Source organism: Trichoderma gamsii (genome assembly GCF_001481775.2).
Source record: "Trichoderma gamsii strain T6085 chromosome Unknown Scaffold_46.2, whole genome shotgun sequence".
Classification (NCBI taxonomy): domain Eukaryota; kingdom Fungi; phylum Ascomycota; class Sordariomycetes; order Hypocreales; family Hypocreaceae; genus Trichoderma; species Trichoderma gamsii.
In genome coordinates, this window is record NW_020171383.1 from 165,762 (window position 1) to 182,576 (window position 16,815).

Below are 16,815 nucleotides of genomic sequence, written 5' to 3' on the forward strand. Positions count from 1 at the left end.
CACAATCCCATGACTTACAGCCATATGGCAGCTGAAGCCCTTTCCCGTCCTAGACAAGTGCCGGTGCAACGGCAGCGCTCCAGCGCTCGGAGCCGGTACCGAGCGCTCTAAACTGGCCGCATATGTACATGTGCGCCCATGTACGCTCTCAACGACGCCTGTGGCGGTGCAGCCTGCCGCTGAGCCCACTATAACACCACAAAGAAGCGCTGGAGAAGTGCTGCAGAAGTCAGCAGAAGCTAAGCAACGACAAGCAGACGTCCAGTGATGACATAGCGCATGTGGGGCAGCGGTACGTACCTGAATCCCCGTCATCTGGGCCCGGCCATGCAGAACCAAAGAATTCGGCACAAGCTGCAAGGTCGACGATTTGCGTCAAAGGCATCTGCCAGAACAACCAGCTTCTGCCCTCTGCACTATCATGAACCCCCTTCTCGACGACATTTCCGCCCGTAGCTGCCCCTCGCTCCGATGATACCTGGTCAGGCAATTTGCCGCGGCTGCCAGCGACTTGCACTTTCGCGCTTCAGTTCTCCACCAATCTCCGATCCTACCGTCATTTGCAGTATTTCATCTTCCCCTTCCCCTTAGCTGCCTGGCTTTGGCACCAGGCGGTATTTTTTCTTTTTTTTCCTTTTTTTTCTTTTTCTATTCTTTCGTTGTTTGTTTTTGGCTTTCCGGGCGACGACGATGAGCTTGACTTTCACCGGATCGACTCTCCCGACATGGACGAGCGCTTTGGCAGCACCTACGGCGACGGGCGGTAGCGGCGATGGATCGGGCGGCGACGATGATGGAGATGCGCTGCAGAGGTGGTCGTCCCTGATCGGCATCATCACGGCTATAGTGGGAAACGTGCTGATTGCACTCGCCCTCAACGTGCAGCGATATGCGCACACGCGGCTGCACAAGGAGCGCAAGAGGAGAAAACAGGGGGCTCGGGCAGCGCTGAAGCGGGCGCAGAGCAGCAACAGCAGCAATGGGAGCACGCAGGTGGGCGTCTACGGAACGATTATCGGCGACGGTACGGGAAATGGAGATGGCAACGGCTATCAGAATGGCGAAGGCAACGGCTTCTCAATACCAAACTACGACGAGCCCGAGGACGAGCACGAATATCTCGAGAACGAGCCGCTGATGGGGTCCTTTCAGTCGACCGCCACCACGGCTAGCACCGATACCGACACTGAGCCCAAAACGTCATCCTCAAACTATCTCAAATCGCCGTACTGGTGGCTCGGCCAGATCTTGATAACGTTGGGAGAAGCAGGCAATTTCCTGGCGTACGGCTTTGCGCCCGCCTCCATCGTCTCGCCGCTGGGCGTCGTTGCGCTGGTGTCCAACTGCATTATTGCGCCCGCCATGTTTCACGAAAAGTTTAGGCTTCGCGACTTTTGGGGCGTCGTGATTGCTGTGTCGGGCGTTGTTACCGTTGTCTTGAGTGCGAATCAGAAGGAGACGAAGCTGAATCCTCACGACGTATGGGGAGCTATCACGACGATGGAGTTTGAGATATATTTTGGTGTCACCACGTTTCTCATCATTGTTCTCATGTGGGCTAGTGCTAAATATGGAAAACGGACCATTCTCATCGACCTTGGCCTCGTTGGCCTTTTCGGTGGGTAATACTGTTCTTCTTGTTGCTGTCTTGAGACTGACCTTCTCTAGGAGGATATACGGCTTTGGCCACCAAAGGCGTCTCATCAATGCTCTCTACAAGCTTTGTTGCGGCCTTTACAACCCCCGTCACATATGCACTCATATTCGTCCTTTTATCGACTGCCGTTATGCAGATTCGCTATGTCAACAAGGCGCTGTCCCGCTTCGACTCGACTCAAGTCATTCCCATCCAGTTCGTCATGTTCACACTGTGTGTCATCATTGGCAGTGCCGTTTTATATCGCGACTTTGAGAAGACGAACATGAAACAGGCCGCCAAGTTCGTCGGGGGCTGTCTTCTCACCTTCTTTGGTGTCTTTCTCATTACGTCTGGGAGAGAGCGCAGAGATGACGATGATGATGAAGATACACTATCCGAAGCCGACGGAGTCGAGGAGACTATTGGCCTCACGCAGCACGACGGTAGCGCCTCGTCTTCTGCGATTCCTCAGCCGCAACAAAATCGGCGCCGACTGAGCATACCTGCAACACCATCCCGCCGATCCAGCAGAATGTCGCGAGTGAGCTTTGCTGAGACGATGAAGCCGGGCTCGGCTCACAACGGCATTGAGTCTTCTGCGACCCACTACTTTGAGCCAACACACTCTCCTGCGCATCTCGAAGGCGACGAGGCTCATGTTCTTGTCAGTAACCCATGGCAAGGCCTATATGTGAGCCCGGACCCTCCTCGAGGAACTAGGACTGTCTCAGCCGAGTCTGTCCTCACCAGATCTGCACTCGCCACTACGCCTATACAACCACATCCGATTTCGTCCTTAAGAGACGGCCAGGGAATTTCGTCTCATTCTCACTCGAATTCTGTCGAACGACCGGTCACGCCCCGAGCGCCACACAGTTCCAAATCTGGCCACCGAGCAAGGCCCTTCATTTCACCTTCACCCTTCTCCTCTACAGTCACAACAGCAGTCAAAGACGTGATACTTCGGGAAAACGACAGCCCAGAAGCGACCGCATCTTCTCTACGACGAATACGATCCAGCATACGAGCAAGTCTCTTCTTTAACAGCGACGATGAGGATGTCTTCATGCCTGAGCGCATCGCGGAGCTGCCGATTGTTCCGGTATCAGAGGGCAATCTGCCAGAAGCCTTGGGCCATGATGAGTCTGGGCCAAGTGCTGATGCAAAAGTTTCAAGGGGGAGATCACGAAGTCTAAGCGATACAATAGGAGAGTTTTTTCGCCCTAAAAAACAGAGGAAGCAGGATTTAACAGCGGCACCCGACGAAGACAGCGGCACTTTATTAGAGGGCGACGATGATCAGCAGCAGCAATCAAGTCGCAGTCCATAATGTTAATAGCCAAAAATAGCGAAACAAAATTATCCATCATTTTCTTCTTGTTTGGTTTGCGGGGGGGCGGCTACAGTCATTACATGTTTAAATTTACGCATATTTCACTACTACTCTGCTCATTGTTTTTGAAGATGAAGCTTTTATTTCTCTCTCTCACTTCAAGTGGATTTCTCTTTTCACAACATGATGACGACGATGATGATCCATTGGTGGCGGCGTTTTCTCATTTCTCTTTGGCATTTGGGGGGCGGCAGTGTCTACATGGGATGGACGGAGTGAAGGGGGTGGCTTGGACTCGGAGCGGATTTTTTATAAGCTTGGTTAATTTCACCTTTTTATTTTTTGTTCTTCGTTTCTTGTGTTGTTTTTGTAGTAATCCGAAAATATGGCGGTGTTTGTTTAGGCGAGATGAGCGGACGAGGTCAGACCCCCTATTCTTCTCCTTTCTGCTTCCTGTCGCTTTTGAGTTGGCATGTGATGGACATATGTGCGCGAAGCATTAATCTCTTTCTCATTTTAAGCTGATGATCTTGGCTTCTTCTTTTCCCTTAATGCTTCCCTCGTTACTGGTTTCTTCTGTTTGGTTGTGAAAGAATAGGGATGGTAAAAGCACTTTGGGGCATGACACGGTGTGTGCTATGAACTTTTTAAGTTGCCCGCCAAAAGTGAATTATCACTCTACTTGCATTTATTTAGTAACCATGTGCATATAGAAGCTTGAAAATGCAGTATATGACCTATAATATGGTGTGAACAGGAGCAATTTACTCTTCAGCTTTTCCTAGCGTTAAATGCAATAATTCTCACACCACGGCCATTTATAAATATAATAGCCAGCCTTTAGAAAAAAGAAATGAAACGTATCGATATTTTCTCTTGTTCACCTACGGCTTTATCTACTTTTTAACGGTGGAACTGTAAAGCTGGCTGATGACCTACTTCATCACTCAACTACATTTTCCTATGACAGTGATGTTGCTCTACGCCTCTCTGCCGCAACCACGGGGTGCAATTGGCTACACGTCGCTTTACACGCTCAAATAAAGAAATCTACAGTAGCTACTAGGGAAATGATGCAAAAAAGAAGTAATTGAAGGGCATTGAACCCAACCCGATTCGAACGGATAACCTTCAGGAGATTCCAAGTAAACTGGAATCTGACGCGCTACCGTTGCGCCATGGGTCCTGTTGTTACTAATCCCTCTAAACATAGTCTCTAAACCCTAGGCGGAGAATTTTCATGAGAACAGCGATAGGAGTAATGCATCGGTTCAAGCTTGACTGGTCTGAAAGATGTAGCTGATCGTTAATATGGTTCTAGAGTGGTTTTTGCTTTGTAAGAGAGTAATTGAAACTCTTTGTTTCAAGTCCTTGTTGAACTGTAAGCTATCTAGATGGGTGTTAGCTAGCAATGCTGCCTGGTTATACTGAAGTCCAGTACTAGTACTCCAAATGATAGACACGAGATAGATGTTCGCATTCAAGCTCATAAAACGAGTTTAGAGAACATTCCCAAGATCCTGACATAAGTTTTAATTTATCTACAGAGTTTAGAACTTCTTACATCGCTGCTTACATCGGCATACTTGCCGTGTAATAGCGGCTGAATTTAAACGTAGAACTGTAGGGTAGTGAAAGGGTGGGCCTTCCCATCGAGGATTCTATCAACGAGATCCATGGAGTTTGCCTGATCCGGTGGGATAGCTGCTGATGGATATGTGAACAAAGAGTTTAGATTTTGAGCAGCAAAGCCAGTATAGAAAGAGCTTATCATTTTCGGAAAGGGAAAAGAAATATAGATACTTATTGCTCGGCGATGTGGGCTGTTACTGAAACGCATTGGAATGGAATTTTGTCCTTTTGGATAAAAGACTGCATTCGTGTTGATCTACTCGAGGGTTATCCGATATGAAAAAGGCTTCAATTAAAATTCAAGTGCCTTTGAGAAATGCAGGCAGTTTCAAACATTGACACTGTAAAACGATAGCTTTTGACGGCTGTCTTGGGCTACGTAGAGCTGAGCGCTAGATTGTGAGGGGCTTATGAGTAGCATTTCCGAAGTTTGCCGTCACAGCGGACCCATGGCGCAACGGTAGCGCGTCAGATTCCAGTTTACTTGGAATCTCCTGAAGGTTATCCGTTCGAATCGGGTTGGGTTCAATGCCCTTCAAACACTTCTTTTTTGTCTTTTCGCATTTATTTCCGTTTCTTTGCTCTTTTCTTTTGCACTTTATTCCATCCAACCTGTGTCAAGAACGTGGTATGATCTAAACTCTTGCACTAGGTTTAATAGCAAGTAACGTTGGTTGTGGATTGTGGCAACAGTGAATTGGAGAACCTTATAATTACATGTCCCTAGTAACAGTATACTGCAATACGTATAATTGGTGATTCTTATTGTACTGCTAGGGTTAATTGAGCAACATACTAATGATAGACAACATAAAGTACTGTAGCTCTGATATTTACTGCTTGTCTAACATGTTATTGTTGGAGTAGTTGTACCATCTGGGCTAGATGTGTATCATCAAAGTTTGTAGCACATGGTAAATAAAACCCCCCATTTCATGTCAAAAGGTTCAGAGGACTCGTTCGTCAATGAATCCATATACTGCATGAATAGATAGTAGTGAATAGTGACAGAAGACAATAAGGTGGCTGTAAAAAGCCAGCTGAAGAGATGTACTATTGCCAATAAACTAGCCTGCTGGACTTTGGCGCATCCAATTAACCAGGATCTGCGCTTCTTTAGTGGCCGGTTCTAGTTGAAAGGAGCGAGGCGTTTCAATATTTGTATGCAAGGCGGGATGAAGCGGCTGATTCCCCACACTCATCTTCCCGAAGCTTGTAAGTGCCATTCGATTGAATGCTTTGCGTAGATGTATTAAGCGTCTGTAAAATGCTAGCTTGCTTCAGATGTTTAGTATTGAGTCAACGTGTTTGCTTATTAGAGAAAGAAGAAACGTGAATATAAACCAAGACACTCGCTCGATGAATTGATTACCACCATCCATCTACAACACCCGTTCTACTATCCTCTTATACTCGCATTAGTCCACCCTTCACAAGATAGCAACCATGGGCGATGATCCCAAGCACAGAGACAGACTTGCACACGCAAGAGTTGGGTCCTACTTTCTGGGACCCAAAGCTGAAAACTTTCATGTATTGAGCGAGCTGATGGGCAAAGTGCTGCAAGATCAGCAGACTGTGCGCCAGAATCTCTATCGCGATGATCCAGCATTCATCACACCTGGAATGATGGAAGCAGACTCTTACACCGAAAGTGTTGATGAGCTTCGAGACTATGTCAAGGAACTATCAGAGGATCTTGCACTGCATTCCATTCCATTCTGGTCGCCGCGATACAATGCCCATATGAACATGGATGTTGCGCTGCCAAGTATTATTGGGTGTGAGCAACATTCCACTCCTTGATGCGTTGCTCTTGTGATTAATGGTTGTAGATATGGCGACAATGATGTACAACCCTAACAATGTCGCAACAGAGGCAAGTCCTCTCACTACAGAGAAAGAAAGGGAGGTTGGAAGAGAACTCTGCTACATGTTGGGCTATGGATACGACGACGATGTTACGCCTTGGGGTCATATTACTTGTGTAAGTAATTTGTGATCATTCTTGAGTGCGCCCTAGCTAATTGTATCTTGACTTTGTCGCAATAGGATGGTTCAGTTGCTAACCTTGAAGCTATATGGGCAAGTATGTTGTGCTGCCTCTGCCATTTAGAACTTGAGAAATTCACAAAATCTGGCGCGCCTAACACTTGTCATTCTAGTCCGAAACCTCAAATTCTATCCATTATCTCTCAAACTTGCAATTGGTATAAAGGGAAGCAAATATGAGAGCAAAGGCATTAACCCGCCCCTCAGCTTCTTGGCTCATGCCGATCCTCCATTTCTTGTGGAAAATTCCAAAGGAGAGCAAAAGCCTTTTGTTGAGCTTGACACATGGGAGCTGCTCAATCTCAAGCCGAGCACTGTGTTGGAGCTTTCCACTCGCCTCACTAAGGAGTATTCCATCACAGCTCAGTTCCTACAAGATGCTCTCAAGCCGTATCTGATCCAGTCGGTTGGAAAAGACTACTTGGAGCGCTGCTTTGGCATTGAGAAGTCGGGTAAATTTTTTGTTAGCACGACGAAGCACTACTCTTGGCCAAAGGGTGGGGGTAAGTAAACTCATATCTTTTCAAGAGGCATTATACTCGTCATGATCAAACATTGAATCATTTCTGATCTTTGGATGTTTGCAGCAATTTCGGGCATTGGATCTGACAACTTCATCAACGTCGAGGTCGATGAAGATGCGCGTATGGACATTAACAATTTGCGAATCCACTTGGATGAGTGTCTTAGCAGCCAAACGCCAGTCTATGGAGGTGTTGCTATCATGGGATCGACAGAGCATGGCGCCTGTGATCCTCTCGCTGATCTTGTGAGCCTGAGAGAAGAGTATCAGTCCAAGGGACTGTCGTTTGCAATTCATGCCGATGCGGCTTGGGGAGGATATTTTGCTTCCTTTATCGATCGCACCATGAAAGGCCCTCCGTCGGGTTATCTCCCGCTTGTCCCTGCACTGAAGCTTCAGGAATACACAATGGAGCAGCTCTACAGCCTTCAGTATGCAGATAGCATCACCATTGATCCTCACAAGTGAGTCCAAACTGTTACAGATTATTGAAATCTCCCTCTTACATTGATTGGCAGATCAGGATACGTCAACTATCCCGCGGGTGGACTTTGCTATCGCGATGGACGCATGAAGTACCTCATCACTTGAACCAGTCCTATTGTATACCATCCTGGCGATGAAGAGGGAAGCATGGGCGTCTATGGTGTTGAAGGCAGCAAACCTGGCGCGGCAGCTGTTGCGACATGGTTGACCCATCGAATGCTCAAGATTCAGCCTGGGGGTTATGGCAGACTGCTTGGAGAAGCTGTCTTTACTTGTACCAAGGTCTGTTTATGATATTCACATCTATAACCAACACCATTGAGTAGATGGCTAATCTGAGTAATTCCAGCTTTACTGCCATTGGGCCACAATGACCAGAGCCGAAGATGATCTCCTCGTCTGTCCTCTCATTCGACTTCCTAGTGAGAAAGCTGGCCTTTCAGCAAGTGACGTTGAGGAAGAGAAGCAACGTATCCGAGAAAAGATTCTAAGCGTATCAAACGAGGATCTGTTTGATGACCAAGAAAGCATGGAATTTCTAAACAAGCTAGGCGGTGACTTGATGATTAACGCATTTGCCTGCAACTTCAAAGTCAATGGAAAGATTAACGACGATGTGGTGAGTAATTGTTTTGGCTATCATAGCGACTATAGGCTTAACACTTGCTGACTTCACGTTCGTCCTGAACAGAATGAGGCAAATGATCTCAACCAGCGCATCTTCCAGCGTCTGTCTGTCACATCAATGAATGATGTCGTTGCTACGCGCCCGCTCTTCTTGACCTCTTCGACTTTTGGCGAAGTTATTTACGGAAACTGTCTCAAGAGTTACAAGCGCCGTTTACAGCTTGTAAATGGAGAAGATCCTGCTCGTGGTGATCTGACATTTTTGGTCAACGTGACGATGAGCCCATGGCCCACTGACCAAGACTTTCTCGGTAGCTTAGCTGAGGACTTTAGACGCGTTGCGAATGAAGAGGTCAAAGTAAGTTGAACTTTTCTCATTGAACTTTTCTCATTGTAGCAAAGAGGATAATTAATCTTTGGTAACAGAAATGCATTGTCCGCAACAGGATCGAGCCCGACTTCCACGGGTTCGTCATGCAAGGCCTCGATCAGATTCATCTTGTCCACATCCCCATGTTCCAAATGGCCAATCACCGCTGGCAGCTCATCATCACCGCCGAGTTTCCTGAAAATGCCAAACAGCGCTACCAGCAGCTTCGCAAGGAGAATCCAACTAAATTCTACACTGTGGCCAACACTCAAAAAGAACTGCTTGAAGATATGATTAAGCCGGGCGCCGAGATCGAGTGGCGTCTGGACGAAGGCATACCCGCACTTGGCACGGAGCCTATCATGACCTTTAAGCTGTCTAATGTTCGGGTAGTGGTCCGAGAGTCAATGTTCTTCAACGCTCTAGATCAAGCTTATCCTAACCGCATGCCTTTTTACTTATATGGCAGCAACACTGAGGCGCATCTTGACCATGTGCTCAAGAAGGCCCCCAACGGCATGATTAGCGCTGACAGCGTGAAGCTGGCCCTTGAACCTGAACTGAGCGATGAGCAACTTGCCAAGGGCGTTGTGGCGGTATTTGAAGATGTTTATGAGAACGCTATTCAACCATTGTGAGTTTTGGATTAAATCAGTTTCTGCACGAACATGGAAGAATACTGACATACTTGACACAGACCTCTTGATGATGACTCGAATATTTCTCTTGCGGCTGCTGGCTTGAGTTTGACACCTGGCCGGACGCACAAGACATCGGTATATGAGAGTTATGAGGCTTTCAATGGTGGGAGTGCGCCTATTGCACGGGGAAATATATCTATTGGAGATTATGTCTTTGCAGATTGGAAGGACGTCAACATGGATCCTACTTGTGGAATGGCATGAGGCTAGGCAATAATGCCTGGAATATGAAGATCGCCTACAAAGATTGAATATCGTGATTGGACTTTGCGATAATAAACTAGAGTAACTATAGTAAACGAGATAGACACACGATATTCTCTGCATTTATTCTCTTGCATCATCAGATCGAGTAGTTGAAGAGTGTCGACCGGTTGACATAGGGAAGAGTTGTCGCGAGAGCACTTGCCAAATCATCGTTCTCCCTCAGCTTACCAGGAGCACTTACCACCACATCTTAAATTCCACAATCACCTGACTACATGTACCTACTTTCTCTACATGTAGCCGCGTATACAGCTTTTGAGCCCAATCCCAACGTGACTTACCTATGGAACAGCCATCCAGCACCCCAGTTCTATTATCCAACGCCCTAGCTGTGGCTTAACAAGGCTGTCAGCATGTGTCGAAATCTTACCTGCTGTACATGTATATATAGAGTAGTAGCAGTAGTAACGGCAGTAACACTAACAATAGTCCAGGCTATATCCGGAATGCTGGATAACTTTTCCCCGTGTTGTATTGTCATTCGTGCCATATCTTTGCACAAAACCGCTGTTCAGATGCTGACCGATGTGTCAGTTGTAATATATGATTCTGTTTGCTAGAAATGCTCATGATAAGGGCCCATGTCAAAGTCCGTTTACGGCGTAAATATATGGCACGGGGCGCCTTTGACAGATGTACACTCATACATCATTCAAGCTTTCTACCTAATTTTATATAGTGTACAATGTCTATACTGGATGAAGGCCCATTTTGTCACAAGACTTGGCTGGCCTAATCTGACTGAACGGCCTTGGTTGATAAATGGCCTTGATAGAACCAGATCTACCTAGATCAAGACCTTCTATTTTCATCAAGAGAGTATCAGTAAGCCAGATGTTGAGTGATGTCGCTATTATAACCTTTTAATACAGCTTGTGGACAATAGCCTGCATATGCAGTCCGGCTGTTATTGCTCAGTGCGATGTTTGAGATATTCTACTAGCTACTGACTTATCAACTACTTGATCCCGCAGTAGCAGCAAACGAGGGATGAGAAGACGGCAAATCCGTCACTGGATATTGTACCAGTATTGCCTTGAGCACAGCCGCCGCCGTTGCCGCCGCAAATGGCTGCCACATCTTGCTCTTATGGCTATCGGCGTAGTCACAGACTCCCTTGACGACGATGCACGGCACCTCGTCCCAAACACCAGCGCCCTCCATCTCAAAGGCAATCACGTTTCGCTCTTTGGCGATTCGATCACGGTGCTCCCCGGATTTCATCACCGTGTCTCCAGATGCCACGCCGCCAATCAAGATTTCAGGACACTGCACACGATCTGGATCCATATTCCTTTTCGTCTCCAAACGCCTTCTTGGTACTAGCTGTTCCTCATTGCAACCGAGTTCAGTACAAGACGCATGGGCAGCCTCGTCACAAAAGCTGTCCTTTTCCTCACTGCAGCTGCAGCTACATGCTTGCAGCTCCCGATGTTTGTGGACATACGTGGCCGCAAACAGCTTGTCTTCTGCAACGCCTGGATATTGATAGCTGTGGCGATGCCCCTCTTCCAGGGCTGTGCGTTGCAGGTCCTTCAAATACTGTCCGGCTTTCTGCCGCAGACGTCGTCTTCCACGCTCAGTCTCGAAACTGGTGATCAAGGTGCGGATGTTTTTGCTCGGACGGCCGAGATTGTCGCCCACGGTGTCCTTGGCCACGAATGCACCGGGATACTGTCTCCCAAGGCTGTACTGGACCACCGTCTTGCTGATGACCACGTCGCCAAGCAGCACTTCGTCCTGGCCCGTACTCGGGACGCCGCCGCAGACTCCCACGAGAAAGGCAGTTTTCAAGCCAGAATAGCTGGACCGGAAACTGGCCGCTACTCCTGCGCCGGCAGCTGTGCCAATGCTGGGTAGAAGCGCCAATACAACATTGTGATTCCCGATCTTGCCAGTCGTGTAAATGTTTGTGTCTCCCTGGGCCCGCCCGTAAGGCTCGTCGTCTTCATCCCAAAACTGATCAAAGAGCAATGAAACTGCGTCGTATTCAAGTGCCAGAGCACAGATGACTGCTACTTGAAATCCCTCGCGATGGCGTGGCTGCCCTTGACTGGAAGTAGAGAATTCACTCTGGTTTTCCACTTGCAGCGTCTCAGCCTTGCCTTGGCCGAGGAAAGGGTTGACTAACCCTACCCAATTAGCATTGAATGGCATCAGTTGTCTCTAAATCCATGGATTGTTCTTACATCCAGAGAAACTACCACTGTTGATCTGTACACCACCTGCGTTGTTATTGTTTTGAGGGCCGTCGCCTGTAGCCACATTTTGCGGGCCAGAGCCATAATTGCCAATGGAAACATTTGAGGGCATAAATGATGGTATTTATTGTCGTATTTATTAGTGTCCGTATTCGATCATACCATTCATGCCAAATCTTAATTCATTCAGCAGGTGCGATATTGCCGCCAGCAGCGTAGTAATGCCTTAGGCTCTTGGACTCTCTCATTGGTATAAATGAGTGGCGGCTGTGCAATTTTGACTAAGCCTTGGGTTAAACTAAATCAAGAAATTCATGCGACACAAAATCGTGGACGCAGAGGATTGGTCGGTGCGTACATTTGCATTGAAACTGCAAGGTCACCGATTCGCTTGCTTTCCCCGCTCCGTATATTAGTTGTCTGCCTAGAGACTGGCTACTTGTGTGTTCTTATCGTTACCTAGGTACCCATATAAATGGAACGAGTAGTCTAAAATGGAGCAGCATCTTAGCATTAAATACGTTTCGTCACTCAAGGGTATGTACTAGTTGTCCCACGGAAGTGCTTTTCCATCATCGGTAAACCTCAGTGCCATCATTGAGTGGATGCGAGACAAAGACTGACAGACTATATGGCAGTAATCTGTTCTGCGGCCGCTCCTCGTTCATAGAGTCTTTCTCCGATCGTTCAAGATGCCAGGTCTCCTAGCTACTGAAGTAGCAACCTTGATCAAGGCGGCGCTCTCAGCATTTGAAAACATAAGCGAGATTTATGGAGACACTGCGAACACCGAGAGTCTTCCGCTCTCGAATGCTGAAAGCCTTCCACCCGCGTTCCATGACGTAGGCAAACATGTACCAACAGTCTGTGAAGTGCTCCAAGAAATTAGAAAACGTGTGCGAGAGAGGAAGGATGATAGTACTTGTGCGGGGATGAAGTCTATTGCGGACGAGTGCAAACGCAAGGCAGATTGCGTTGAGAAGCTGTTCTCCAAAGTAATTCCATCTGATAAGAAGATGGAATGCTATCGCACGGCCGTGCGTGAGATGGGTAACGAGAGTCGGATTGAGGACCTCATGAAGGACGCGATGAAAGATATCCAGCTCTTGCTGACAATCGACGAGGAGATGCAATTGGCGACCAAGTCGTACCTCGAGTTGCTCATCAAATCCATGAAAGAGGTATCAGCAATCCCGCAATCGCTGCAGGATGAGAGCCCCGCCTTGGGGATTCACAACTACGGCTCCGGCCCTCAAAATGTGAATACAGGGAGCGGACCCCAGAACAACAACAATGACAAGGGAATACAAGTGAATGGTGGCACGTTTAACAACGTCAACCCTTTTCAGCCGCAGTGATGTACATATTTGGAATATGCATTACGTGTGCATTCAGATGCGCGGGATTTTCAACTGATATCTATACTATGAACCGCTTAAGCTGAGCCTCTTGAGCAGAAACGGTGCACAGTATGAGTCGTGCTTTAAGAATAGAGATGAGAGAGTCCCTTCTTCTTCTCCCCTTTCCTTCTGCTTCTTTATTGAATAACTCCCTCTTCACTGGCTTAAGATCGCCGCTTGTCTGCATATAATAAGGTTCGGGTCGGTGCGATCCTAGCACGATGCTAAGAACATAACATAAGGTACCTAGTTTGTTAGCGTAAATCAGTCTTCTTCTGTCAGCCAATACGAGTAACATACCGATACTGGGAAGCCCAGTGTTATCTGCGATGATAGGTGGCAGGCTTCGCATTGGTTGCCAATTGTGGCCTATGAGGTCTTGGCCAGCCCAGGGCCTCGTTATAAAGGGCCGCCATCTCTCTTGCGGGGTAGTCGGCCAAGTATTACTCCCGCTCTTAGCTGTGCCCAACACAACATCTGACTTCACCGATATTGTCCACGACGGTGCGACACAGACGAGCAAAGAGCCACAAGCAGTTCGACGATGGCGGCTCCGAATATCGCCGCCGGCAACCACAGTGATGGGATTCAAAGCTTGAACACGGGCGGTGGGCCTCAACACAATAACAACGACAAAGGCCTACAGATCAACAATAGCATTTTCCATGGGTGTATGACAATAGTTCGGAGGAATAGTATTTAGCTATTCAGTTGCTGATTTGCGATAGTTGGTATAAACGACTTGAATACCGATGAAGCGACAACACTCCAGAAGGAAAAGGAAGGTCAGGAAATTGACTCCTTGGGCTATCTCTTTGGGAAAAAAGTTGGCAACGACTAACAAGCCATAGACTGCCTACGTTCTCTTAGTTTCGAATACATGGACGCTCGTCAAGAAGATATATCTCTTGCCCATCCCCGAACGTGCGACTGGTTCTTCGCAACTAGCCAGTTCCAACAATGGTATCATCGCGACAATCTTCAGAACCACAATGGAGTGCTCTGGATCAAGGGACATCCTGGAACAGGAAAGTCAACTCTCATGAAACATACTTTACGGCATTTGGAACGGGAACTCTCCGAAACTCATATTATTGCCGCTCATTTCTTCAACGCTCGAGGCGATTCCTCTGAACGAACGGCTCTCAGCATGCTGCGTTCCATATTGTATCAATTACTAGAAAAAGAACCATCCATTTACGAGCAATTTGTGCCTCTATTTCGCAACAAGAATCGAAAGTTTAAAACACATTGGAACTGGCGAGAATCAGACCTTAAGAATTTCTTATTTTTCGCGATACAACATTGCCGGTCAAAGTCACTGATTGTTCTCGTCGATGCTTTAGACGAATGCGAAGAGAAACACGTCCGAGACGTCGTCAAATTTCTCGAAGAGCTCAGTATTGAAGCTACTGCTGTTGGAGTGGCTCTCAACATTTGCTTATCAAGTCGCCATTATCCGTATATAACCATGCAAACGCACCTAGAACTTGTCGTGGAAGAGATAAGCGAGCATAATGAAGACATCATTATTTATACCCGCGACAATTTAACGATACGAGATAAGAAGATTGAGAAAGATTTTCTTGAAAAGGCGTCTGGCGTTTTCATGTGGGCTGTGCTTGTTATAAAACTACTAAATAAAGCGTACGACGAGGGTCAAATCGAGGCCATGCATGAGACGTTACATAAAGTACCCGGTGACCTCGAGCAGGTGTTTGAGCAACTCTTGATAAAGAACAATCCGCACAAACAGGAGACAGCATTTATGCTTCAGTTTGTGTTGTTGGCGAGACGATTGATAACGCCAGAAGAGCTATATTTTGCCACGATCGCCAAAACAACCGAGAACATCCAAGCCTGGGACCAATCAAAGATAAGACCAGATGATATTCGACGGCGCATCACCAATTCATCGAGGGGTCTTATCGAGGTACGGAAAGGTGATGATAACGCTGTGCAGTTCATTCACAAGTCAGTCAATGATTTTCTCATTCGAAATAAAAGACTACAAAAACTAGATCCAGATCTCGAGGTAAACGGTATAGGCAGTGGCCATGAATGTCTCAGATCATGCTGCATGAGATATATCATGATGATACCGTTACAATCAGCGATAAATCGGAAGCAAATAAAGACTCTTGCATCTTCTTATCCATTTTTGCAATATGCGTCCGGTTATCTTCTAGAGCATGCAGAAGAAGCGAATAAACAGCAGATCGAACAAGCTGAATTTTTACAATGCCTGATAGAAGAACCTAGTCCTTTGGAGAAAATAAGGCTTCTTCACAATGCTTTTGAAAGGTTCCCTGGATCTGGATGTATAAGAGGAGTAAGTCTGCTGTACATGTTGGCATTCCATGGGTACACTAGACTTACAAAAGCTCTCCTCGACACAAAGGCGGACGCTAACGCTCAGGGGGGGATCTACGGAACTGCGCTTCAAGCAGCTATAGCCAAGGACAGATACGACATAGCGAGATTGCTACTTGACAAAGGTGCAGATTTCAATGCTCAGGGCGGCTTCTACGGAAATGCGCTTCAAGCAGCTATAGCCAAGAAAGGATACGACATGGCGAGATTGCTACTTGACAAAGGTGCAGATTTCAATGCTCAGGGCGGAGTTCACGGCAATGCGCTTCATACAGCTGCTGCAAGGGGCTCTAAAGAAATTTTAAAACTGCTGCTCCAAAAAGGAGTAGATGTTAATACCCAAGGAGTACCATACGGTTTTGCACTTCACGCAGCTGCAGAATTCAATAAAAGAGAAGCAGCGAAATTTCTACTTGAGAAAGGAGCAAACGTCAATGCCCAAGGAGGGTATTATGGTTATGCACTCCAAGCAGCTGCAAGATACAACAATAAAGAATTGGCGGAATTGCTGCTTGAGAAAGGAGCAAATGTCAACGCCCAAGGAGGATTCTATGGCTATGCGCTCCATGCTGCGGCAGCAGAAGCAAGTATAACAATCGTGGAGTTGCTGCTTGAAGAAGGAGCAGACGTTAATGCGCGAGGAGGGCCCTATGGCCATGCTCTCTGCGCAGCTGTAATCGAAGGCAATACAGACATTGTACAAATATTGCTCGAGAATGGAGCAGATGTCAGCTCTCCAACAGAGATCTACGGTAATGCTCTGCAAGCCGCCACGCTACAAAGAGACGGAGAAACCATGAGATTGCTCATCGAAAAGGGAGCAAATACTAACCCTCCAAAGAGCTATTCTAACGCTGGGCTTCAAACAGCTATAATGCCCGACACAGAAGGACAACTTTTGGAAATGATACTGAAACAACGAACACCTGTGAGTGCCGACACACAACACGCCCTTCGAGTTTGTTTCAATAGAACTCTGCGCTCGGACAAGTTCGAGGAGACTATGAAAATACTTCTTCAAGGAGATATAGAGCCTCACAACCAATGGATTTATAACTATTTTTGCTTATATGTCATAGACATAAATGAACAAGATGCAGTAAAGCTGGTGGAGAAAGGGGCAACTCCCAATGTTTGTATGCAAGGAATGTTCATTGGCCTACCAGCCGCTATGTATTACGACGCAGAAGAGTTGGCGGCAATGCTTTTGG

At 47.0% G+C, this 16,815-nt stretch overlaps 4 protein-coding genes across 4 annotated transcripts; 3 read left to right on the top strand and 1 right to left on the bottom strand.

Annotated features, from left to right (window-relative positions):
- Positions 1-690: 690 nt before the first annotated feature.
- On the top strand, positions 691-2,969 carry TGAM01_v209449 (hypothetical protein; the record flags this gene model as incomplete). Its single annotated transcript, XM_018809903.1, has 2 exons — positions 691-1,618; positions 1,669-2,969. The coding sequence occupies 2 exons, from the start codon at positions 691-693 to the stop codon at positions 2,967-2,969; spliced, it is 2,229 nt and encodes a 742-aa protein (XP_018656873.1).
- Positions 2,970-6,050: 3,081 nt separating this feature from the next.
- On the top strand, positions 6,051-9,567 carry TGAM01_v209450 (hypothetical protein; the record flags this gene model as incomplete). The annotated part of the gene is made up of 10 exons (XM_018809904.1): positions 6,051-6,387; positions 6,440-6,591; positions 6,657-6,693; positions 6,770-7,159; positions 7,244-7,643; positions 7,776-7,947; positions 8,015-8,284; positions 8,357-8,650; positions 8,719-9,296; positions 9,360-9,567. 10 exons carry the CDS (start codon positions 6,051-6,053, stop codon positions 9,565-9,567), a joined length of 2,838 nt encoding a protein of 945 aa, XP_018656874.1.
- Positions 9,568-10,584: 1,017 nt separating this feature from the next.
- On the bottom strand, positions 10,585-11,943 carry TGAM01_v209451 (pfs domain-containing protein; the record flags this gene model as incomplete). Its single annotated transcript, XM_018809905.1, has 2 exons — positions 10,585-11,762; positions 11,820-11,943. 2 exons carry the CDS (start codon positions 11,941-11,943, stop codon positions 10,585-10,587), a joined length of 1,302 nt encoding a protein of 433 aa, XP_018656875.1.
- A 1,832-nt stretch (positions 11,944-13,775) lies between these two features.
- TGAM01_v209452 (ankyrin repeat domain-containing protein) lies at positions 13,776-16,456 on the top strand (the record flags this gene model as incomplete). The annotated part of the gene is made up of 4 exons (XM_024550560.1): positions 13,776-13,902; positions 13,960-14,016; positions 14,083-16,356; positions 16,446-16,456. 4 exons carry the CDS (start codon positions 13,776-13,778, stop codon positions 16,454-16,456), a joined length of 2,469 nt encoding a protein of 822 aa, XP_024404705.1.
- Positions 16,457-16,815: the final 359 nt, after the last annotated feature.